A 22,711-nucleotide genomic window follows, 5' to 3' on the forward strand; every position below is an offset into this window, starting at 1 on the left:
GTGGAAGAGAGAAAGAAAGGGAAGTGATGTGATAGGTTGAAGAGGAAAAGAAGAGGAAGTTTGCAAGCAAGGGTAGACGATGGTACAAATAGGAGAAAAATCGGTACTCAGAAACTCAACTTGTCAAAGAGTTTGATTGGCCCGTTGCGTATCTCTGACGTGTACGGTTCAAAGCTCTCATATTTATAACTTAGACAGAACATGGCGTCTACTAAATGTCAGTAGTGTTCGGGGTTGCTTGGTAGAGGTAGAGGTAGAGGCTGCCCCAGAGATCGCACGTTCTGGCGAGATTTAAGCAAGTGTCTGTAAAGGTTGGTAGCACATTACACCCTAGTTACCTGACATTGGTTCGCCTTATCCTCTATTTGGGGAAGTGGTAGTCGAAAACGTTGCCTGCCTGTAGTGGTCTGAGTGAGCATACCTATTAACCTGTCTTGCTGTGTTCTGGAACTGTCCAGTATACGTTCTGGGTTTCAATAATATATCGCCATGACATTAGACAATACACCCCAAGCTAAATCGTAATATTTCCGCTCAACACATAAACTGAGTGAACCCAATGGTAGGAACTCAAAAGAGTTTCATTTATTGTAGACCTTAAGAGATTGCTGGGCTTTGCTAACTTCTCTCTTATCTTTTGGAGTACATCATATGCCCATGTTGGCATGGAATTGTTCACATTTATTTTCCATCCGTGGAACTCAGTCCATTTGGAGTAAGATGACAAGATCAATATGCATGTTAAAATGACCACGAAAAATGCTGAAACCTAAGGTTACAAAATTTTCACGATTCCTTCTACTTCTGCCAGCGCATCAACCTTAAAGTCTGGCCCCAGTTCTTCACACTTTTCCTTATCTCCATATCCAAATCTGCACCAAACAGACTTTGCACCAATATTGGAGGCGAACTTCAAATCAGCCTCGGTGTCTCCCACAACTAATACTTTAGAAATATCTAGATCTGTGGGAAATCCACGTGCTGATAGGGCTGGCTTGAGAACGTTGACGAAGCTTCCGGGGTCGGGCTTTCTGGTTGCTCCAGGCGTGTTGTCTCCGATGATCAAGTCTCTTGGGATGATGTTTTCTAGCGAGTTACTTTTGAGAGTCGCTTCGATTGCCGTTACGCCTTTGTTGCTAACGATAGCAATGGGAATGCCCTGGTCATTGAGGCTGTTCAATAGTTCTTTTGCGCCGACGAATGGAGATGTGAGTCTCTGGCCATCGTCATTGTAGATGCGTCGGTATGTAGACACCCATTCATCCTCATTCAATGTATCAAAAGAGGGGTGCAACGTTTTGAGAACATCTAGGAGACCCTTTCCACCGCCAATAAGCTTCTGGATTTCAGATTCCGGGGGTGTAGATTCAGGAAGAAGAGTATCGAATGTGAGCTTGATGCTGTGGAAGATGGCTTGATGGGTGTCGAATAGAGTCCCGTCAAAGTCAAAGATGACAAACTGGGCAGGCATTTTATCGTGTTTTTTTTTATTTGCGGTATTTACAACAGGTCTGAAGGGTCTCTGGGTATGTGAATATTCTCTTTCTTAGATGTAAGGTCAGATATGTAGTTGTTGTAAAATTCTGCTAGCCACTCGAACCCCGCTTATGATACTTGGTGTGTAAGCGGACATCGACCCGTCTCTCTTAGCCGACGATCATACAACGCTACTCGCATCGCATAGAGATGAGATCTGTATTATTCTTAAGCTCTATTGTGAGAAAACATCAAAGGCCAGTGGTACCATGGAGATCCAAGACAGCCAAATCGGAATGAAATCACTATATTAGTTCGTCTTTCCAGGTCAACATAACAAGATTTAACAACGGTGATGAATTCAAGCTCCCAAGAACTTCACCTTCCTAGTACTAACACTAGTGCAACTGATAGTGCAACTGCATGGCTCAACATAGGAATTATTATCAGACGTCATGGGAAACCTCGACAAAAGAAACCTCATACTTCTCATGTATCTTCTCCCCTCAGGAACCACCACCACCTCCACATCCACCGCCACCTCCACCACCGCATCCTCCTCCTCCTCCACAGCCTCCCCCTCCACAGCCTCCAGCTCCGCAACCGCCACCATCGCCGCCGTCACCGCCATCACCACCACCGCATGCTCCCGCAGCGACGTTCCCTCCACAGGTTCCACCCGCACAAGTTGGTGCAGTCCCATAAGCATAGACAGGAACAAACACTATCGTAGGTGCCATGAAAGGTCCGTACACTAGGTACACTTGTCAGTCATCGTTTGACTTAAAATTCAGGGAGTACTCACTCATGTAGGGATACCCCCAATGATCGTAATACTGATCCTTTGGTGGGAGTTTGCGACCCTTCTTCTCAGCACGTTTGCAGGCCTTTTGGTAGTTTTCTTCCAAACGCTTGTTATGCACTGCACGCATTCTGTTTTGGACCTTTTCGATCTGGTTGGTTGCAAGAAGAGCTTCGTCGTTGGTTCGCACGGCGTTGTGGGAAGAGATATGTGCTGAGTTATCAGGCGGACACATATCTGCTTTTCCCGACTCGTAGAATTTATCTGCAACTATACAGACATTAGCCATAGACCTCATAGGGTGAGTAAAGCACGACTTACTCTTCTCATTGTGAGACAGCTTCAAAAATCGCCCTGCGGCAGAAACATGCGCCGCTCGCGTGGCCTCGCAATACCAACAAGTGCACTCTGAGTAAACCTCATCATATGTGTCTTGATAGATCTTACTAGTCCATTCGAACCCTTCATTCAGCTTGTCATCTTCAATCTTGTCGTCGTGTCTAATAAACTTGAACGTCTTGCGTGTGGTGTAGTGATAGTATGCCAAAGGGCTGAGCTGGTGAGTGTGCCACGCCAAATCAACGTCCAGCGTGGGCACGACAATGCGTCGAGGGTTCTTGGTGATGATCTTTATGAAACGCTTATACTTGACACAGCAACGTTCCATAGTTTCGCGTGCAGTGGGTGAGTGCAACCAGTCGAGCTTGCACATCTTTTCAGAAAAGATGCCCTGTCGCATGACAGCGCCTGTGAGATCGAGGGCGAAGGGGCTGAAGTTCTCCCAGTATCTTGACATCATCTTCCGAGTCGCAACTTTTGAGAAGCCAGGGACTAACTTGGTTGGCTTACCATAGATGGTCTCAAGTGCGCTGGGTTTCATGAGAGCTTCAGTCTCGATCAGCTTGCGCACAGTTTCCATCGTGGGCGGGTTCTCAGGATCAGGATTGTCCAAAAGGCCCTGGATCTGAGTACGTAGGACGTGTTGTATCATGCGGTTGGGAAACATGCGTTGGTCAAATTTGTTTCCTGTGCGGTCCATCATCACTACTGGTGTGCCGCTTGTCGGCCAGAGAAGCGTTCCTGGCATGGGTTCGCTCAAGAAGACGAGATTGTCAGCGTCTTTACAGAATTTGGCTACGCTGAGTGTTTCTTTGGTGATTTTTGTGTTGCACTTTGGGCACCGGGCTTCGAACTTGGTGTCGCCATAGCCTGTGCCAATAAGGCCTGGTCTCTCTGAGGTCTTGGGTGTTTCTTCAAGAGCACATGTTGTCCAAGGAATCTTGAACTTTTCACGACAATTCTTGTTAGGGCAGCTGATGCGTTTGAAGTTTGAGTCATGGATGTTTTCCCATCCGCAGTCGGTTTGGGCTAACCACTTGGCTTTGTTCTCGTCTTCGACGTTGTAGTTGAACGAACCGTCTATAGCAGCGTTGACACGGCCCCATGGCATACCCGATTGCCAGAACTGGCGAAGGCCTCTTCGTAAACAATCCTCAAGGAAGTTATGAGGGTTCAAGAGATGGGAGTGATACACCATCAAGACATCTAGGAAATGTTAGCTACATCCGCAACAATGATATGCTCAACGTACCAAGAGGTGGAAGGGCCTCCTGATCCCACCAATCTGTGCTCGCCCCCGAAACAAACTTTCCAAAAGAGAGGGAGTCCTTGTCCTTCATCTTATCCTCAGTCAAAGACGACAGAGTTCTAAAGTTAGAACTCCACCACGCTTGGTAGCGATCAACCGCTCTCGCAACGAAAAGACTCCATCGCTTTTCTCGCAGTTTGCTTAGAGCCTTCTTTTTGTCTTCGAGATCCGGAGTAAATTTCTCTGAAGCAGGAAGCTCTTCTACGTCACCGTTCTCTCTGACTCTGATGTTTCCATCGGCGCGAGAGTCCCATATACCAAACAAACCATCCTGGTAGCCGATGTCTTCTTTGAGAGCTTCAAAGGCGAAGAGAAGTCTGAGGTGAGCGAGACAGACATTGGGCTCCGGATCATGAGGTGCTGGGTCGATTTTGAGGTCTGCGAAGGGGGCTTCGATGCCAAGGTCTTGGTCTTGGTCTGTGAGGGCTGGTGCTTTACTGTCAGGCTGTGCCTGATATGGTGGGGGAGCATCCATCTCGAGAGTGATGAAGATTGAATTGTAGAGGATCAGGTTTTAGAAAATATGGATTCTTGTATTTTCAACATTTAAATGTAACGGTTAAAAATGAAGAGTGAATATTAGACTTTAAAAATCACAATTCCCCATCAAATTAACATTCAAGTGTTGGCATTTGGCCAGTTTATATCCCGGAACTGTGCCGTGAATGTTGCCTCATTTTCGCATCAATTGTCAATAGTGTGTGCTACAACGAGGCAGTGCATTTGTTGATTGGTTGGAGGCTGCATCTTGGATGGCCACCAAGAGTGATCACATGGCGTGCTGAAGATCCGTAAGGATCAGATCAGACAGCATGATGATGTACTAACAGATCAAGGGCTTATCACGGGCTCTGGTGAGTTTATCTGTTAGGGCTATAGCAAAAACCCTGTCGATCACTTTAGGCTAATGGCAACAGGGCAGTCACAGCCACCTTACCACCGCCCGGCCGCTATAGCAATGCAAGTCAGATCTGTAGTGAAAGCCTGATAAAAACCCGCTAATCAAAGCCTCAGTCCATATGCATGCAGGGATTCTCTTGGTCCAACGGCTACGGCACCGCACCCAAGTCGGGCGAGTTGATGTAAGAAAACAAGCTGGGGGATCAGCGCATCAAGGAAAACTTCTAGTTCTTCTGGAACACTTGACATGACTGTGGGGAACTCCACACTTCGTCAAATTCATAATTGATGTCGGGGATTTCCAGTTATGGCCGAGTCAGACACGTCATCAAAATGGTTCAATTACTGAAGATCAGTGGGTTCAAAGACCATGTACATGATATGACCTCCAGGGCAACAGACAGACGTCGCTGAAATCATAAGTAGTCTATGCTACTCAAACTAGGCTTCTCAGACTACTTATGTTTATATCCCTAGACTGAAAGTGACAGCGTTTCTGTTATTCACTGAGGGATGCATCACTATGACTGCAACGCTAACGCACTGCTTACGAAGAGACCCCGTTGCTTAACGCAGTAATCTTACACTGTAATGTGACCAGAAGTTCGCTAAATATTGGTAGATCTCCACGTCTAACATTCTTAGACTACCACAGCGAGACCTGATGGGATATACAACGTGGACTTGTTCAAATTTATAGCCGTGGGCAGAAAATAAGATAGATTGATAACAACAGATTGATAAAAAATAGAACAGATTGATAAGATAATCCACAATTTACACGCCAGTGCAACCATATATCTTCGACGGTGTAAGAACGCGTCACAGTCGGCGGGATTCTGTCCGGTGAATTCATCTCGGCCACGGAATTCGGTCCTTTCGCATTAGGAACTCGGCCATTTACTCTAGTAAGTCAGTATATAACCAACATGTACATGTACCTTCAGCTGCTCTCATATCTCTACAACACATCACACCATCCACTCTTTACAAAATGGAACCACTTAAAGTCCTCATCGTTGGCAGCGGCGTCGCTGGCCCAGCCTTTGCATCTTGGCTCGCCAAGACAGGCGCAGAAATCACCCTCATCGAGCGAGCAAATCAGGTCAGAGTGGGAGGTCAACAGCTCGATCTCCGCGCTCAGGGCATTCCCGTCATGAAGAAGATGGGCATCGAAGCGGCCATCCGTGCCAAAGTAATTCGCGAACCAGGAACCCAGCTTATCGACGCCCAAGGCCGAACAAAGGCATTGTTTGCAGCGACGAAAACCGGCGCTGAAAAGCAGAGCTTCACCACGGAATTCGAGATCATGCGCGGTGATTTGGTGCGCATCCTGATGGGCCTCACTGAGAAGCGAAAGAACGTAACGCATCGCTTTGGTACAACCGTCACCAGTCTGACTCAGGACGACGAGAACGACCCAAAGGGAAAAGTCCATGTAGGCTTTGCCGACGGCCGAAAAGATGACTATGATCTTGTCGTCGCAGCAGACGGGACTGGATCGAGAACGCGGCAACTCATGCTCGGTCCTGACGCCCCCGATCCTCGCCATAACCTTGGTGGTTACATCGGTTTCTTCAGCACGCTCGCGCAGCCACATGATTCAAAGTACTTCACCTTCTGTCATCTCCCGGGAGGGCGCTACCTCGGAACAAGAAAGGACCAGGTGGATTTTACTCGTGTCTACATGCAGTCGCCTAGAAAAACCGAGGCCCTCGAAGCAGCGCACAAGTCGGGTAATCTTGCAGAGCTCAAGGCTGCCTGGGCAAACACATTTGCTGATGGCGCATGGGAGTCCAAGCGGTTCATGACGGCATTGAAGACCTCTACAGAAGCAGATGATCTGTACTCGACACCACGACAAGAAGTCCGACTCCCAGTAGGATCATGGTCCAAGGGACGAGTTGTGGCCATCGGTGACGCAGCGCATGCCCAGACAGCCAACGGTTTCGGAACAAGCTGGGGTCTGGTAGGGTCGTATATCCTCGCTGGTGAGATCGCGACACTGCAAAAGGAAGACCCAAGCACTGCAGTAGTCAAGGGTGTGAAGCGGTACGAGAAAATGTTCCGCCCTCAAGCGACCGCTCGGCACGGCGGAAAAAGCGATTCTTTTGAGAAATTCTTCCTGCCCGAGACAGCGCTTGGAATCCGTATACTTCACTCGGTGGCGCGAGTGGCATCGTACTTCAAGCTCGATGGTGGCTTGGGAGCAGGAGCCGAGGAGTCCAAATGGACTCTTCCAGAGTACCCGGCCCTCTTTGAGAACCGGAAGTAAAGGGCGCATCAGCGGAGTATTGGCTTAGACTGTACAGTAGTTAGATAATAGGTTTTCTCTTCTTTAATTTTTACAGCAACTCACCTCATTTGCAGATGAGTTGAATATAGGTGGACAGTTGCAGGTGTTGAATGAAATGAAATTAGATATCAGGATCTTGACACTGACACATCATCACAAGTGCACTGTCGTGTGCAGTTTCGTCTCCACACAAATGCGTCACTAGGAAAAGACACAATACATCATCCCTTTCACGCATCACAGATCATCATCACACACTAGACAAAGAACCTCTTCTCGGTGACACTCCCGGCGACACATCAGTATCAGTCATGCTCTCCTCACGCTGCCTCATGAAGCCCTGCCTGGAGATGGAATTACCGTCTTTGGTTGCACCTGGTAAGCTGATCGCATCATAGTCCGGATAGGAAAACGCACGTTGACCCTCGATGACATAGTGGTCCATGTCGTTGGGGCTGCGGGATTGTCGTAGGGCGATGCTGTTTCTGTACGTGTTGTTTGTGTTGCTTGGGTGGCTGAGGCCGTTTGTGGGATATGTTGTGTTGCCTGACGAAAGACCGGGGATAAATTTGCGGAAAATGGGACGAAGTAGGGCCAGACAGCCTGGAACGGTTATTAGCTTTGAGTTGTGAGAAGCGAGATGAAGACGTACTGGTAAAGACGGCAAGATGGCATTCCACATTAGCCCATACCATGGCAAGCGAAAACTCAAAGGGGAATTCACGAGAGGCGGCAGTGTATTTCTGTGCTTCGGCGATTTGAAAGACCGAGGCGACTCCAACCCTGAGCGGTGTAAGTATCGATATTTGTATGATCTCTGGAGAGGGAAGCATACAAGGAGCCTAGACTGAAAATACCAATAACAGCAATCTTTTGTCCAAGAATCAATTTCATCCTCGCGACCTCGAAGAGCGGCAACGCAAGAATGATAAAGTCCATAAGACAATGGGTCAAGTCGGTACCGAGGTAGTACTTTCCAATATTATTGAGACACTTTCCATCGATAGACTTGTCCCAGTAGGCTTGAACAGGCATGCAGTGAAAGATGGTCATGAATGTTCTCACGGTGATCCAAATTCCACTGCAGACCATGAGGACGATGATTGGCACGCGTATAGAGGAGAACTGAAAGATACGCCGGTAAAAGGTGAGTACGGAGACTTTGCTGAGAAAAATGGACCACGAATAGAGTATCTCGCTAACGAAGAGGATCTCGTGCGACTTTTCGAGGATGTGATCGATCTCGGGGTCTGGTAGGTGTCCGATTTTGCGGCCCATGTGGTAACCTGTTGTCCCTTGAATGAAACGTCAATTGAGTTTTGGGTTGGAATGACGAGTCAGAAGGGAATGATTGGTGGCTTACAAACGATGAGAAGAATAGAATAACCAAGCGCCACAAACTATAACATATAAAATAAGTATTTATTCATATATTTTATTGAGACATGGGATGAAGTAAATGGTGGGTTGTGCGTACCCAAGCAGCAATGGACAAACCGTCGTCATAGCCAAAGCGCATTCTCGTCATGCGTCTCGCCTGGATGCGCAAGATCAAAGCGAGGGCACTCGCGGGCACGGGAATGATGATGGCGGCCCAGACATTCGGAACCCGGCTCATGGTGACTGTGGGATAGTCAACAAATAGGTGCTGCTACGACGTGGAGGCATCTGGGGCCTCGGGCCTTGAAGAGATTGAGAGAGAGAATGAATAAAGTGAGACTTTGATCAAAGACGGCAAAGCAAAGAGACAGAGAAGAGACCAAGGTGGAAAAAAGAGGGGCGAGTGGAGTGAGCTTTATGTCGACGAGGGACAGAAGAGGATAAGACAAACTGAACAAAGAGAGTGAGATATCGGCAATCATCAGTGGACGGTACCAACTGGCTGGTGCCAAGATACGCTGGGCTGGGCAGTCAGCCATTGCCACCGTTGGGCCAAACGTTGACAGCAAGCAAGCAGGCAATCAAGCCAGCCAAGCCTAGACCTGGCCATGCCTGTCCTGGCCTGACCTACCAACTGTGCAGAGTATGTACAAGGACATGACAGGGCCCAATCAGCCTGGTGTAACCCCAAAAGCCACAGCCCAGTTCCAAGTCACTCCAATATTGTGCCAGCAAGTAAAGACACAGAGGGCTGCAGAGCTGAAAAGAGACATGCGATAAGGGCTGGTCTAGGTCACATCCATTCATTCATGCAATGGCAGGCACATATTACGCCCTGCTAGAGTACATCAGCGCACATCCTAATCAATAGGCAGTCTTCAGTAATTCCTGGCCCCCCGGTTCAAAGGAATCACTTCCCTTCCCTCCCCGCTCACAAAGTCGCGCACTCACTCATCACACCCTCTTTTGTCTGTGTCTTCCCCAGACTCGAACTTTGCACCAACCCATATCAGGGCAAGCTTAGCGCAGCCCAGTTTAGTTACGTTGGGGTCGGTCCAGAAAAGAAAGAAGCACTCACGCGACAAGGCCAAGCTTTTCTTTCTGTCCATTTGATGGAGGGCTGACCGTTTGACCTGCTTCGATTGGACTGAAAAGATAAGAATCTCAGTGTCCAAGCTGAAATACGCGGTTGATAGGCTTTGCCCTCCCATTTCATTTCAATCTCACAATTAATGCCACCTTCTTGTTGCAGCCTAGTCGCAGTTCCAGCCTGTATGCAGGAATTCCTTCTTTTTGTTCTCTGGAAGGTTTTTGTGTTTCTCAAGTCATCCACGTCATTGCATTTGCTGTGAGTGCTTGTCTGGGTCTGGTCTTGGCTGGACCCTAGAGTAGGTACCTAGTTAGTAGAGTTGGGTGGTGGATTCAACGTTTTTCGGAGGCTTTTATCTTTGGTCTAGTAATTACCCCAGATTTAATTCCACCACGTGAACTTAGTTTAATCCACTCCATCTACTAAATCTACCCAAAGTTACCCGTTGAAAGGACACTGTTTGTGAGGAACATACATAGAGTCAGGACGTGCTGTTCACAGGCGACAGACTGCATGTGCATGGATGGATCGGCGAGGTTATTTGGCAGCCTGCTGTGCTTATCACTGATCGCCCTTGTACGATAATTCTGTAGTGGTGTGCACCTCGTTTCTGACAGGCAGGCTGAGGCTGTCTGTCGGCTGTGCAATAAGGCAATCGAGGGTTACATTCTCTGTCTAAAATTACTCATTTCATTTACAATCAATTGACGAGATGATAAACATCACATGAAAACAAAGTCCGTCTTGCTGATGATGTCTTTAGATAGCCCCCAAAAGTACAGTGACGACAAGTCTCCATTCTCAGCTTGGCATACCCCCATAGCTCGAGTGTCAAATTCAGGGTATGACTATCTATCCGTCGTAATAGGTCAGCATCGCGCTCGGTGTGTCCCAAATGAGCTTGTTTTCGGTGGAAGCGACAGCCTTATTGTCGATCGAGATTGTAGTTTCCTTCTCTTGGTTCTCAGGAACAATCACCAAGTCTAATGTGTTTGCTGGTTGACAGCTGATAGACTCTGATACAAGGTACTTGGTCTCTCCCCACAAACATAGTGGCAAAACAAGTAAATACCATCTCGACAAAACATTACCATAATTGGTCAAGGAGCATCGTTATAGCCAAGCAACTCCACAATTCCAGAACACGAAATGAAGACATGGTGACACATGCTTTCGCGTCGACGTGATATTCTCAACTCAATCAACTACCAGTTAAAGTACTTTCATATACGGATACTCACTCATTCTGTTCAATCAATAACTACTGTAACAATGGCGGAACCTCTTACCCCCACACATCCATCGGTGACGAATGCCATGAAAGCGGTAAATACTCTAATGACCGTCGCCTCATATATCCAGCTAACACCGTGCACAGCTTACAGAGAGCATCATCCGTGACAGCCGGCTTGAAGCAAATGCGCAACCCTCTCTCAAGGAGAATAATGCCCCAAAGCCCACTGCCAAAACCATTTCTAAACCCACTTCTAAAGCCACTCCCGCCTCGGGAAAGAAGCGCAAGGCGGCGGAAACATCCCTAGAAGAAGAAATCGCAGCATACAAGGCAGATCTCGACGATGTTATCTGCACAGACGATTTCGAGAACGATCCACTTCCCAGCTGTGGCTCTATCCGCGCAAAGATGAACAAGCTCTTCGATTCAGGCGTCATGAACAAGTTAGAATTCTGCAGAGCCACAGGCACAAACTTCAACTCGCTCAACAATTTTCTCAAGCAAAAGGGCCCCTACGGCGGTTCTGATAGTTGTGTCTGGCGTAATGCATACGGTTGGTTCAAGCAGCGTGAAGTCATGGGTCTCAAGATGCCTGATCCCAAGAAACGCCGCATCGCAGAGGCGAAAAAGAACGAAGCAGAGGGAAAGACTTCCAAGGGAGAATCATCAAAGAGTGTAACAGGTCTTCCCGACATAAGCAACATCCATCTCCCCGATGAGGAAATAGACGACGTACCTGTCTACGACGACTGCGATGAAATCCGTCGCAAGATCAATGCTCACTTGAAGACCACCAATGTCACCGAAGCGCAGTTCTGTCGGGACCTGTACGCACAGTTCAAAGTGCCCACGTGCAAGGGAATCCAGTCAAAGCAACTATCCGACTTTCGATCGACCAAGGGATCGAATTGTGGTGCCAAGAGCTCGGTGTACTACGCGGCATACGTGTATTTTGAGAAGCTGAGGATTGCGCAGGGGAAACCCATGAGCCATCATCATGCGTTGAATATGGACTTGAATCCTGGGGGGTTGCCAAGGGATGTCGATGGTAGAGCTATTGTTTAATATCTCATAGCTGCCTAGAAAAACAAATTTGCGTGTTGAGAAGAGCTTAGCATGGTAGTTGTGTTTATGTTTATACCTGCTAATTTGCTTCCATTTTCGCTTAATTCTGCTGGCCGGTAACTTCAACAGTCGATCCCCTTCATTGGCAAATTCTCGTCGTGCTTTCTTGGGTGTTGGGTATTTCAACTTTCCTTCATATCAAAACGGTGTGCAGTTTTGGATCGCCACTCACAAGAATGACATATTTTTGCGATCCCATGCAGTAATAGTGTTTCGGGTAACCTATCAACTAGATCTATCAATGTTAATAATTATCACTTCTCTCCATCTCCTCATGATCTGATGTAACTACGGCCGCGGGGTAAAAGTCGCTACCGAGCGGTTTCATGACACATCATACATGTAACCCGATTATCCATGCTTCAATACACACACAATACGACTCAAGAGAACTTCGCATACCAATAAACGTATCATTGAGAGCGGAGCAAAACCTGTTGACGTGTCTGAAAGGGTTACAGGGCACCCTGGCTGCGCGGCATTATGATAAAGGCAAGACACATGCCATGCCCTCGGCAATTGACATTTCCTCTTTGCCTTTTTTTTCAAGCTCTGTTTCAGATCCTGCAATTGCATCAAACCTAAATTCGACTGTATAACAATGTCAACTCAAAATACTCAGCCGCTCGTAGCTGATGAGACTGTGGGGCATTCCTAATCCACCGTAACATCTTTATCTAACCCAACTGCATCTGTAGATCCTCAATGACCAAGATTCCATATACACCGAGGTACAATTCTCTCCAAGAACCATTTCTGCTCCGTAGTGTATCGATCTAACAGCTATACTCTCCTCCATTAGGATGTCGAATCGTCAACTCAAAGTATAAGCAGCAGTATTCTTCAATATCGACTGGAAAACGGAAGAACTTATCACGGGTACAAAGATGGGAGTTAGTACATGACTAAAACCATGATCAAGCAGTTCTAATGGCGTAGAATACAATGTCCCCAACGACGAGCAAGAGAATGAAAGACTCGGTATGAGATTCTAACTGTTAATGATAAGTTAATTCGCTCATGAGAACAGATTTACAGCATGCTCTCTTCCTTCGAACATTCGACGATAACCTCGGTTTTGCCCCACCGAACAATCCGGACGCCAAGGTCAAGCACGTCCTCGACGTAGGCACCGGGACAGGAATCTGGGCCCTGGACTTTGCCGATGAGCATCCAGGTGCTGATGTTTGTTTAGTTCATTCCATTGTAGCTTGCCGTTCTAACAGATCCAGGTTATCGGAGTCGATTTGTCCCCCATCCAACCCAGCTTGTAAGTACAGTTAGCTCGTCTTTGTGGACACTCTGACAGTTCTAGCGTACCTCCAAACTTGCGATTCATCATTGATGATATGGAAGAAGAGTGGCAGTACTCTAACCTCTTTGACTACGTCCACAGCCGAATGATGAATTCCAGTGTGGACAACTGGGAAAACTATGCTACCAAGATCTATAAGTGAGCTCTGGCCACGAGCATCAACGATATAAACGATGCTGATTCTATGCAGCAACCTAGAGCCTGGCGGTTACGTCGAACTACAGGAGATTGATGTATTTGTGGAATCTGACGACAACACTATATCCAAGAGTCACAATCTCTACCGATGGGCCGAGCTTCTCCAAGAAGCATCTGAAAAACTCGGTCGCCCATACTTCAAACCAAGCGGCCTCAAAGACGTCCTTACAAAAGTCGGCTTTGAAGATGTCAAGGAGTACAAGTTCAAATGGCCTACTAATCAGTGGGCAAAAGACGCCAAGCATAAAGAGCTTGGGATGTGGAATAACGAGAACGCGAATTACTTCCTCGAGGGCGTGGCTATCGCACCGCTGACCAGGGCTTTGGGGTGGACAAGGGAGGAAGTTGCCGTCTTTATTGTTGGAGCGAGAGAAGAGCTCAACGATACGAGGATTCATGCTTATTGGCCTATGTAAGTTTCATGCATTCTGGTGTTGTCTAAGATGATCTAACCATTTATTAGTATCTCGGTCTACGGACGGAAACCCAAGGCAGCGTGAGCAGGGATAGAAATTTTCAGATTATACGCAGATGACACTCGTAATATATTTGGTTATTCATCACTTATTTCTTGGAAACCCTGTGACATCCTGTCATCTAGACACAAATAGTAACGCAAGTATCTCATCCGCAAACGTAATGCTTAACGACATCATGATCTACAGCGCCGCAATCAATCTTCTTCCCATAATCGTGACCTGAACATTTCCCATAGAGAGATCCATCTGCACGGTAGATTGCAAGATCGTTTGTACCACAGTATGCAGCGTGATCTAAGTCAATATTAGTAAATTGTGCCAAGCCGTATAAATGGAAGACTGGCATTCGGTATTATCACCAGGTAGTTTGAACTTCATGGAGCAAAGGTTGACAGAGGCATAACCCAGCTCAACTGCGCTGTTCTGGCTGCAGGCTGACCGGCCCTCCCACCAAGCTATATGGTGGTTTTCGCGATCGTAAAGCTTCTCCTGTTGGCCAAAGCTGATGGCTGCATGAGCTTGCGAGCAAAGAACTGCGAGTAAAGCTGTTGCAAGTTTCATTTCTGGCAATATATGTATGAATCGGGGAAGAGGAAAATAGGATATCAATGAATTAATACAGAGTGCTAACCTGCCTAGCTTCAACCTGACGCTATATCATATTGATTATTTATACTACATATCGCTTCTTCTTTATCTTGAGTACCTACCAAAAGGTATTCTCATTCATATCAGATGGCTTCTCTATCTGTCGCCATGAGTAATTATTTCCGAAAATGTTGCAGGGGAAAGAGACATGGTAGACTATTGCTTACTGAGAAACCCCGAAAAATCAGCCGGCTCCAATGGTAAAAGCATTACAAAGCCCTCCGACTGCATTGTCAGCATTATCGATGAATATACAGGTGTCTGCTTTTTAACTAGCGAAAAATGTCGGGATTGCTTATTAGTCCTCATGCTAGATAAATTGTGGCATATTATTAAAATAGAACCCAGATATATATATATATATAAGTGCTCGAGGAACAAGAAAAGGTGGGAGAATTAAGCAGAAACCTAGTAAACTATTGACCATCGCTTCTCTCGCATCCTTTCAGACTAGACATGATGCGTTCAGACCTCTTCCTACTCTCAACCCTGATTTCAGGAGCTTATACGGCACAAATCAGCGTCGGCCAACAACAACAATCAGGTGGCAAGAATTATCATGTTGCCTGGTGGGAAGGCGATACCCCCTGTGATGGACTAGGTCACCTCTTGGGTAGCGTTGACAAGAGCTTATGCTCTTTCGACTTTCAACTCCAAAATCAGGGCTCAGTCTGTGAGAATCACATCACCACCTCAAACCTTGTTAACCACCGAATGAGCTAACTCGGTACTATGTAGACCACTTTGCCTATTGCGGCACCGATGACCTGGCTATTTATAGAAATGACGGATCTTTATATGGGAAATGTTCGACTAAGGACTTTGGCAAGAAACTCAAGTGCCAGAACAGCCATGACATTATCAAGCAATATGTGTGTGGCTAAAACAGAAATATTGAGGACTGGAGGGAATACATTTCTATCATCCGTGCGGGCTAGCAGCTGACATACCTTATTCATCGATTCAATATCCTGTGTTTACCTTGTCGATTGTAGTGTAGGATATAAACAGTGGGCTCATACCCATATCTATTCAGCCACGCACTCACAATAGGCCATTGTTCAATGTGATAAAGAATGAGAACAAGAACTGACTCAAAGTGATCATAACAAATAAGGCTATCTATTGCCGCGGTAATGCTGGTGAAAAAGGAAGTGACGAAGAAACTTGGCCCTCTGGATCACAGGTCAAAAATGCAAAAACATACAACAGCGGGGATTCGCTGGTCGTCACCGACCCAACTACTAATCCGCCGGTTAGTGGCTTGACTATGGGAGAGCGGACGGGATCCCGTATTTTCCACTACCTTTGGTCGTATGTGCTGGAGATGGTGGTACGATAAGTTATATCCTCAGTTTTCCAATACCTGTCAAATTTGACCGTGACCTGTGAGGTCAGCGTTCTCACCCTGTACTTGTCCCTCTGCAAGTCCATTGCCCACGTTTGAGGATGTTTATTATTGCGCTTTAAACTGCATGGTTCTGTCTGTGATATTGCAATATTGTGAATTAGTTGATACTTGTTGTTACGTGTTTTGTAGTTACGTTGTTCTCAAATCACTGGCGTTGCTTTGCAATTTGTTGCCCTTCTCACAAATACAGCTGCAATTGGCGTTCCCAACTGCACCAATAATAACACTTGCAGCCTTGGTAGAACCGCACAACTTATCGGATAATCCACTGAGACAATTTACCTCTCTCTTCATATTCATCATCGAACCCTTTGGGTTTTATTGACTCAATATTTCTTTTAATATGTGCTCAATTATCTACCTCTTCTACTGTCATGTACATACCCTACATGCAAACTTGGTGATGCTCAGGTGCTCGCTCAGTGAGATGCTCCACTGAACAGAGACCAAATGCCAAGGACAACGACATGCCGCTCGATGCGTAAAAACCCAGTCTTGGTCTGTCCTTTGTAATGTTTCCGTAGCGATAAGAGAATTCCTCAATTACCAGCCTCATTTTTAAAGAGAATTCTTTCCTCAGTGACATATCCATTCATTCAATTCGTCCACAGTTGAATTCGGTCTCGGGGTAATCCACAGTGGTCCAGTAGCCGAAATTACAGCGGACAAACCAAACAAAATAGAGTGGTTGGGCCCCAGATCAGAGTTTTCACAGCAGCCTCAGGCTCAAAGAAACAGGGTCTCAGGGCCCCACAGCAATCCTCTATAAAAATCTCTTCTCCCGCCGGCCATTTGGACTTTTCTTCTTTTCTTCTTCATGTCGACAATACTTCAGAGAATCATTTCTATAGTATTCGACCTTCTCTTGGTTCCCTAAAAGAGCCACAGATCCCACCCTGGTTGATGAGTGTATATCCTCGACACCCTAGAGTGAATACCTTGGTCCTCTCGCCCTATCCGCAAGGATGGCGGTGGCTGTCTCGTGCAGCTGCTGTATAGAGAGTTTGTTTCCTCTTGATGATCTCGACCCCAGCTGTGGTCTGCCTTCGGGCGCGTGGCTGGGGTGGGTGTTGATGGACGTCTGACAGGCGTGTTTCTTTTTCTCTTTTTCGTTGCTTGCTGGGGCTTGCCTTGGGAGTGAGGAAGACGATATATAGATAGTGATAGTGACTGCACCCTTGACTCACTCTGAGATCTGCCATCTTACTCCGTGGCTTATTTCTATTTTTGTTCAAGGAAGAGGAATGAAGCCCAATACTCACCGCGATATACTAGCTTTAAGCTCTTGTGGATATAGCGGTCCATCATCACCGGCTACATACTTTGGTCAAGACATCAAAGTGTTATGAACCCATTCTTGATTGTAAACTTCCGTCTGTCGCAAATAATTCAGTTTGCTTTGACGACTGGTAAACCCATGCAGGCATTTGCATGTTGGTTGTGGTACTGTTTGTCTGTTATGCCCTGTCTCATTTGGCTCCAATCCAGCCCTCTGCTACCAACCGGCATGGTTTACTTGTACCACTAGACCGTGCTATCTGCTGCCAAAAATGTTCCTACACACGGACATGAAATAGACAGCAGAGTGTGATACAGAAGATGTGCCTCCATTGTCACCCATAACAAATGATCACGTCGACCCAAGCAAGATCAGTGATGTAGCGCTTGCACACAAGCGTGTGCCATGCCTGTACGTTAGAACACCTGAGCCTTAGTGCAAATTATGACCAAATGGTGTTTAGCACACTTGCTATTCTCAGACAGGTCTCTCTACTCTTTACAGTGTGTTTGTTCGTGCGCTTGACATAAGGTGAACGGAGCGACTGTGAGTAGTGAACAATTGTCATTCACGTATAAAAGCACACATTGGTCTCTAATCTTGAACCGAACCGAATCATCACCTCATCGAGAAATCACCAAAACCACATCAAACTCACCCTAACTCAACAGAAACAAATCTAGCAATCATGTGTCACAAGAAGACTGAACTATGCGTGGCCTGCGGGTTTGACGCAGCCGCCAAGATCACCATGTGCAAGGACGCTCCCAAGGACATCCACAAATGCAAGAATTTCAAGGAGGAGCTCGTTGAGGGAAACAATCATTGCACAGCTTGCGCTGATGATGTTCCCGGCGGGATTCCACCCTGTGCCCGGTTTTAAGACTGTAGTCTGGCAGGACCAGAAGATGTCGGGAGCAGGGGTTCTCTCATAGATGGAACCGGTTATTAGACTAGGTAGACAGTAGATGTTGTCAATTCAAGAGGGAGTTCTTGCACATTCGTTTCCTACAAACTATTCTTTATCGTAGACCAGCGTAATTTCCCACTGACATCAATAATACCAGAATACTCTTCATGATCTTTCAATTTAGTGCAAGAAATGGTTCTGATGTCAGATTCTGCGGTCTGTTGACATGCATAAAGAAGTATCAAGTCGGAACAAAGAGAACGGCATTGTTCATATGATGGAATCCATCTGGCTCATAATTTTGTTGGTGTTCGTGCGTGCACGGTCGAGAATAACTCGATTCCCGTAATCGAACACTATCACACTTGTCCCGATTCTTTGACAATTGTAGCCCCTGTAGTTTCGAAGTTGTTATTGCAAGCAACAAAGGAAGTGAACAAGAGCATCAAATGATACAAGAATAGTAACAAGAGAAGATACACACATATATATTCCAGAGCATCGAGTCTCAATCTGTGTTCTAATCATAAACTTCATATCAACTGTACAAGACAACACAAACACCAGCAACAATGTGCACCATCCCCGACGTTACAGACTCGTGTGGCCTATGCGACTTTACAGTCGTATACCCACTGGGTCACTTCCTACCAAATGCGAAAGACATATGTGTGAACCTTCACAGAGGAAAGGATTGCGAGACCAAAGGCGTTCGAGAGGTTGAACGTCGTAACTGGCTCTGTCACAAATGCAGCAGAGACCCCAGCAAAAAAATCTTCCCACATAGGGCTTATTCGAAGAGGTGACCAGCTCGTATTGAAGATGGGACTAGCTACTGATCAATTGAGATATTTAACGAGTCAATTATTAATTGCTATCATTGTTTACCAACTTGGTTACCGTGAAGCCGACAGTTGAGCCATAACCTACATTTACCTATACACAGAAATAGCCATACGAATATTGCCAATCCGAGTCGGTCAAACATTTAAGAGACACGAATAAACCATATAAGCTTATCATCAAACTGTATCCGGATCCACACACGCTCCTTGGTCTTCCCCATGCGTATCTTCGGTCCCTGTAAGACGATGATAGGGCTGGGCCGTGTTGATGATAGGTGCCACTCAGAACCCTGAATTATCGTCAAAATCCATCGATTGAGCCTAGTGTAATCAGTGAAACAAACGACTTGTCTGCGCTAATCTAGTGCTGACTTATGCAATCCAAGTCCCCATATCAGACAAAGCTATGTAGCTGCATCGGTAACCTATCAAGCCAGCTCTGGTGCTCAAGTTCCCTCTAATGCGTCATCTCAATCGACATGAAATGCTGACTGAGACCCGTCTTTGATGGAACAATAACTGTATGCAGTCCAATGGCTGTTGATCAATCTGACAGCCTGTAATTACGTTGGTCTCTGCGCCGCAGGCTAAGCACTCAGCCCTGCCCCACCACTATGGAGATGTCCGCGGACGAGTCCGTCAGTGTCAGAAACATCATCTCCGATTGGCTGTAGATGCCCCAGATTCAAGGAGTAATATTGGTATAAGAAGATGACAGGAACGCAAGACCACGGCTCAATATCTTCAACAACATCTTCAACAACATCTTCAACAACATCTTCAACAACATCTTCAACAACATCTTCAACATCATACACTCTACTCAGATACCTACAAAAAAAACCAACTCCTCAACTACTATCAACAATTCACCATACACCATGCCTTGCCATCCTACTGAACCCGAGTTCGAGGTCCGTGACATTCCCAGTCTTCGTGGCTACGTCGCAATTGTCACTGGTGGTAAGTCATAACTCCTACCATTCCAATAAATAGAGACTGACTATTCAGGAAACTCTGGAATCGGCTATGAAACCACTCTCCAACTCGCCCTCAAGGGTGCCAGAGTCTACATCGCCAGTCGCTCAAACGACCGCGTCAACAAGGCCATCGCAGAGATGCACAAGAATAGCCCCGATCTAGATCTCCACTTCCTCAAGCTAGATCTTCAAGACATGCAAAGTATCAAGGATACCACTGCCGACTTTATGAGCAGAGAAAACCGCCTTGACATACTCATCAACAACGCTGGTGTAAGTTCAGTCACTTTGACAAAAGTTGCAACGCTAAAATATCCTCCAGATTATGTCTAGTCCCTGGGAGTTGACCAAGGATGGACACGAGATTCAGTGGCAGACTTGCTTCCTTTCGCACCACGCCCTCACTATGTCGTTGATGCCTCTTCTCGTAACAGCCGCTCAAGTCAGTGGACGAATGGACCGCGTGAGAATCATCAACGTCGCTAGCGACATGGCTCTCAGAATGGGACCCGAAGCCATTCACTACGATGATCCCAACCTCACTAATGAGACCGGAAAGCTGGCTCCATGGTATGCAGCACAATTTCATCATTTCTACAGTCAGATTGCTAACCATTAATAGGAGGAGATACGGTCATTGCAAGGAAGCCAGCATCATCGCTGCCAAAGCCATTACAGATCGCTACCAATCTCTCGGTGTCACAGCATACTCTCTCCACCCCGGCCTCGTCAAGTCCAACCTTCAGTCCCATAACCCTACTATGCTGGGCGCCATGTCCCGCATGATGTTCAAGGTCGGACCGTCCTCCACCCCTCTTGAGGGAGCCATGAACTCGCTCTTCTGCGCCACTAGCCACAAGGTCTACGAGCACGCCGGAAGATACTACGTCCCAGTACAGAAGCTTGACGACAGGGCAAACAAGTGGCTTGATGATGCTCAGGCTGTCAACAAGCTGTGGGACCTAGCTACAAGACAGTGCAGGGAGCACGGATTCATCATCGACGATATTCCAGGATACTATAATTAGTATGCACACGAGAGTCCCATGGGATGAAACATATCAGTGATATTTACTAGCATAAGCGAAAGTATTGATAGGAGTTTGGTTTGAGTTGTAGATATCTCACAGAGATAGTTAATATACATGATCTAAAGTGCTTAGTCTTTCTTCAGCCCGACGAGCCTAAGAGACTCCGCCCACAGTCTGCCTTCTGCTTCTTCATTGTAGATCCATGATGCGTATCCTGGTGCAGAAGACGCAGGATCAATGCCTGGCTTCAGTGGTGGTTCCTCATCACAATCTGCCAGATATCTCCCACCTCGGCCTTCCCAGTCTTTACTGAGTGCCGCATAGACCGTCGTCGCAGAACCTTGCTCAATATTCTTCACGTAATTTTTTGTGTCTCCTTTGACGTCGATTTGACTCACATCGATATGACGAGCCAGATTAGTAAAAATAAATCCAGGATGAACAGAGAGACCATGAAGGCCTTGACTTCCGTATCGTCTTTCCAGTTCGGATGCGAAGTAGATATTTGCTGTCTTGGATTGGGCGTAAGCGATCCAAGGAATGTAAGGTTCCTTCTCGAAGTTGAAGTCATCGAAGCGAACACCTCCATAGCGATGGCCCTTTGAAGAAAGAGAGACGACGCGTGAATGGAAGGATGGAGTCGAAGAGGCTATAAGAGCGGGCTTCAGTAGCTCAAAGAACAGGAAATGGCCAAGATGGTTGGTGCCAAACTGCGTTTCGAAGCCATCCTCAGTTCGTCCTTCCGGAGTGGCCATTACGCCAGCGTTGAGAATGAGAATGTTCAGTTTCTCGCTCTTCTCCAAAAACTTCTTGGCAGCAGCTCGCACAGATGCAAGAGAGTCGAGCTGCAACTCGATACCATATACAGGCGCAGAAGATTCCGCCTCAGGCCACGCTTTGATGTCTTTGATGGCCTCTTCAAGTTTCTCTGAAGTCCTTGCCGTGATATAAACGGTAGCTCCAGTTGCATGAAGAGTTTTGGCAGTCTCGAGACCAAGACCCGAGTTTCCACCTGTGACGAGGATGACCTTGTCGGTGAGTTTTCCTACCAAATCTTCGTCTTTAACGATCTGTAGGGCTGTTGGTCGGGCATCCCCGGGTCCTTGGAGGTTGGCGTGGGCTGCTGTATATCGAGACATTTTCGTTTCTTAAGATATGTTTGTATTTGTATTGAATGTTTGAATTGGTATTTGAAGTGTGTATTTCGTGACGGTGTGAAATTAATTTATACTTCATAGTATCAACTCGACCATCTTCAGAATCCTCTGCACGACGACACGGCGTTATCCTTAACGCCGTATGAAGTCCCCAGAATTGCGTCGTTAGGTCTCTTTGAAAAATCCGTGTAGCCATTCGGTAGTTGTGAGGTTGTATTAGTGTTAGAGTTGAGACCCATTCTTAACTCCGAAGTGGCTTACATCCGCGCTGCCTGCATGAATATTTGGACATCTGGTACCTGAATTCGTTTTATGCGAGATTGATAAGCTGATAAAGTGATGACATGAGCCATTGCATCTGTGACAAGGTAAACCACACAGTAACCTAAGACGTTTTAGATAGAGAAGTTGCGGTTTGAGCCAATACCATGGCTAGTGTGCACCCACAGACACATCACTTACTACATCTAGATACGTTGCGGTACTAAAACTATAATCTCGGCAGTC

General features: G+C 46.6%; 10 protein-coding genes and 1 non-coding gene across 11 annotated transcripts; 6 read left to right on the forward strand and 5 right to left on the reverse strand.

The window, feature by feature from the left end:
* Positions 1-775: 775 nt before the first annotated feature.
* FGSG_03826 (uncharacterized protein) lies at positions 776-1,471 on the reverse strand (the record flags this gene model as incomplete). The annotated part of the gene is made up of 1 exon (XM_011323556.1): positions 776-1,471. One exon carries the CDS (start codon positions 1,469-1,471, stop codon positions 776-778), a length of 696 nt encoding a protein of 231 aa, XP_011321858.1.
* Positions 1,472-1,982: 511 nt separating this feature from the next.
* Positions 1,983-4,401, reverse strand: FGSG_03825 (uncharacterized protein; the record flags this gene model as incomplete). Its single annotated transcript, XM_011323557.1, has 4 exons — positions 1,983-2,230; positions 2,282-2,548; positions 2,600-3,823; positions 3,870-4,401. 4 exons carry the CDS (start codon positions 4,399-4,401, stop codon positions 1,983-1,985), a joined length of 2,271 nt encoding a protein of 756 aa, XP_011321859.1.
* Positions 4,402-5,820: 1,419 nt separating this feature from the next.
* Positions 5,821-7,101, forward strand: FGSG_03824 (uncharacterized protein; the record flags this gene model as incomplete). The annotated part of the gene is made up of 1 exon (XM_011323558.1): positions 5,821-7,101. The coding sequence occupies one exon, from the start codon at positions 5,821-5,823 to the stop codon at positions 7,099-7,101; it is 1,281 nt and encodes a 426-aa protein (XP_011321860.1).
* A 271-nt stretch (positions 7,102-7,372) lies between these two features.
* FGSG_03823 (uncharacterized protein) lies at positions 7,373-8,641 on the reverse strand (the record flags this gene model as incomplete). Its single annotated transcript, XM_011323559.1, has 6 exons — positions 7,373-7,485; positions 7,540-7,725; positions 7,775-7,905; positions 7,958-8,408; positions 8,486-8,522; positions 8,600-8,641. The coding sequence occupies 6 exons, from the start codon at positions 8,639-8,641 to the stop codon at positions 7,373-7,375; spliced, it is 960 nt and encodes a 319-aa protein (XP_011321861.1).
* A 2,223-nt stretch (positions 8,642-10,864) lies between these two features.
* Positions 10,865-11,891, forward strand: FGSG_03822 (uncharacterized protein; the record flags this gene model as incomplete). The annotated part of the gene is made up of 2 exons (XM_011323560.1): positions 10,865-10,918; positions 10,971-11,891. 2 exons carry the CDS (start codon positions 10,865-10,867, stop codon positions 11,889-11,891), a joined length of 975 nt encoding a protein of 324 aa, XP_011321862.1.
* Positions 11,892-12,896: 1,005 nt separating this feature from the next.
* Positions 12,897-14,166, forward strand: FGSG_03821 (uncharacterized protein; the record flags this gene model as incomplete). Its single annotated transcript, XM_011323561.1, has 7 exons — positions 12,897-12,932; positions 12,990-13,136; positions 13,178-13,221; positions 13,261-13,404; positions 13,457-13,876; positions 13,928-13,960; positions 14,076-14,166. The coding sequence occupies 7 exons, from the start codon at positions 12,897-12,899 to the stop codon at positions 14,164-14,166; spliced, it is 915 nt and encodes a 304-aa protein (XP_011321863.1).
* Positions 14,167-15,047: 881 nt separating this feature from the next.
* On the forward strand, positions 15,048-15,475 carry FGSG_03820 (uncharacterized protein; the record flags this gene model as incomplete). Its single annotated transcript, XM_011323562.1, has 2 exons — positions 15,048-15,264; positions 15,330-15,475. 2 exons carry the CDS (start codon positions 15,048-15,050, stop codon positions 15,473-15,475), a joined length of 363 nt encoding a protein of 120 aa, XP_011321864.1.
* Positions 15,476-15,791: 316 nt separating this feature from the next.
* Positions 15,792-15,907, reverse strand: FGSG_20016. The gene has a single exon (XR_893011.1). It is a non-coding gene; the product is annotated as a 5S ribosomal RNA (ribosomal RNA).
* A 2,856-nt stretch (positions 15,908-18,763) lies between these two features.
* FGSG_12377 (uncharacterized protein) lies at positions 18,764-19,109 on the forward strand (the record flags this gene model as incomplete). Its single annotated transcript, XM_011323563.1, has 2 exons — positions 18,764-18,830; positions 18,877-19,109. The coding sequence occupies 2 exons, from the start codon at positions 18,764-18,766 to the stop codon at positions 19,107-19,109; spliced, it is 300 nt and encodes a 99-aa protein (XP_011321865.1).
* An 808-nt stretch (positions 19,110-19,917) lies between these two features.
* FGSG_03819 (uncharacterized protein) lies at positions 19,918-21,044 on the forward strand (the record flags this gene model as incomplete). Its single annotated transcript, XM_011323564.1, has 4 exons — positions 19,918-19,999; positions 20,033-20,289; positions 20,339-20,586; positions 20,639-21,044. 4 exons carry the CDS (start codon positions 19,918-19,920, stop codon positions 21,042-21,044), a joined length of 993 nt encoding a protein of 330 aa, XP_011321866.1.
* A 131-nt stretch (positions 21,045-21,175) lies between these two features.
* Positions 21,176-22,186, reverse strand: FGSG_03818 (uncharacterized protein; the record flags this gene model as incomplete). The annotated part of the gene is made up of 1 exon (XM_011323565.1): positions 21,176-22,186. The coding sequence occupies one exon, from the start codon at positions 22,184-22,186 to the stop codon at positions 21,176-21,178; it is 1,011 nt and encodes a 336-aa protein (XP_011321867.1).
* Between the last annotated feature and the right edge of the window lie 525 nt (positions 22,187-22,711).

This window comes from Fusarium graminearum, chromosome 2 (genome assembly GCF_000240135.3).
Source record: "Fusarium graminearum PH-1 chromosome 2, whole genome shotgun sequence".
NCBI classification, from domain to species: Eukaryota; Fungi; Ascomycota; class Sordariomycetes; order Hypocreales; family Nectriaceae; genus Fusarium; species Fusarium graminearum.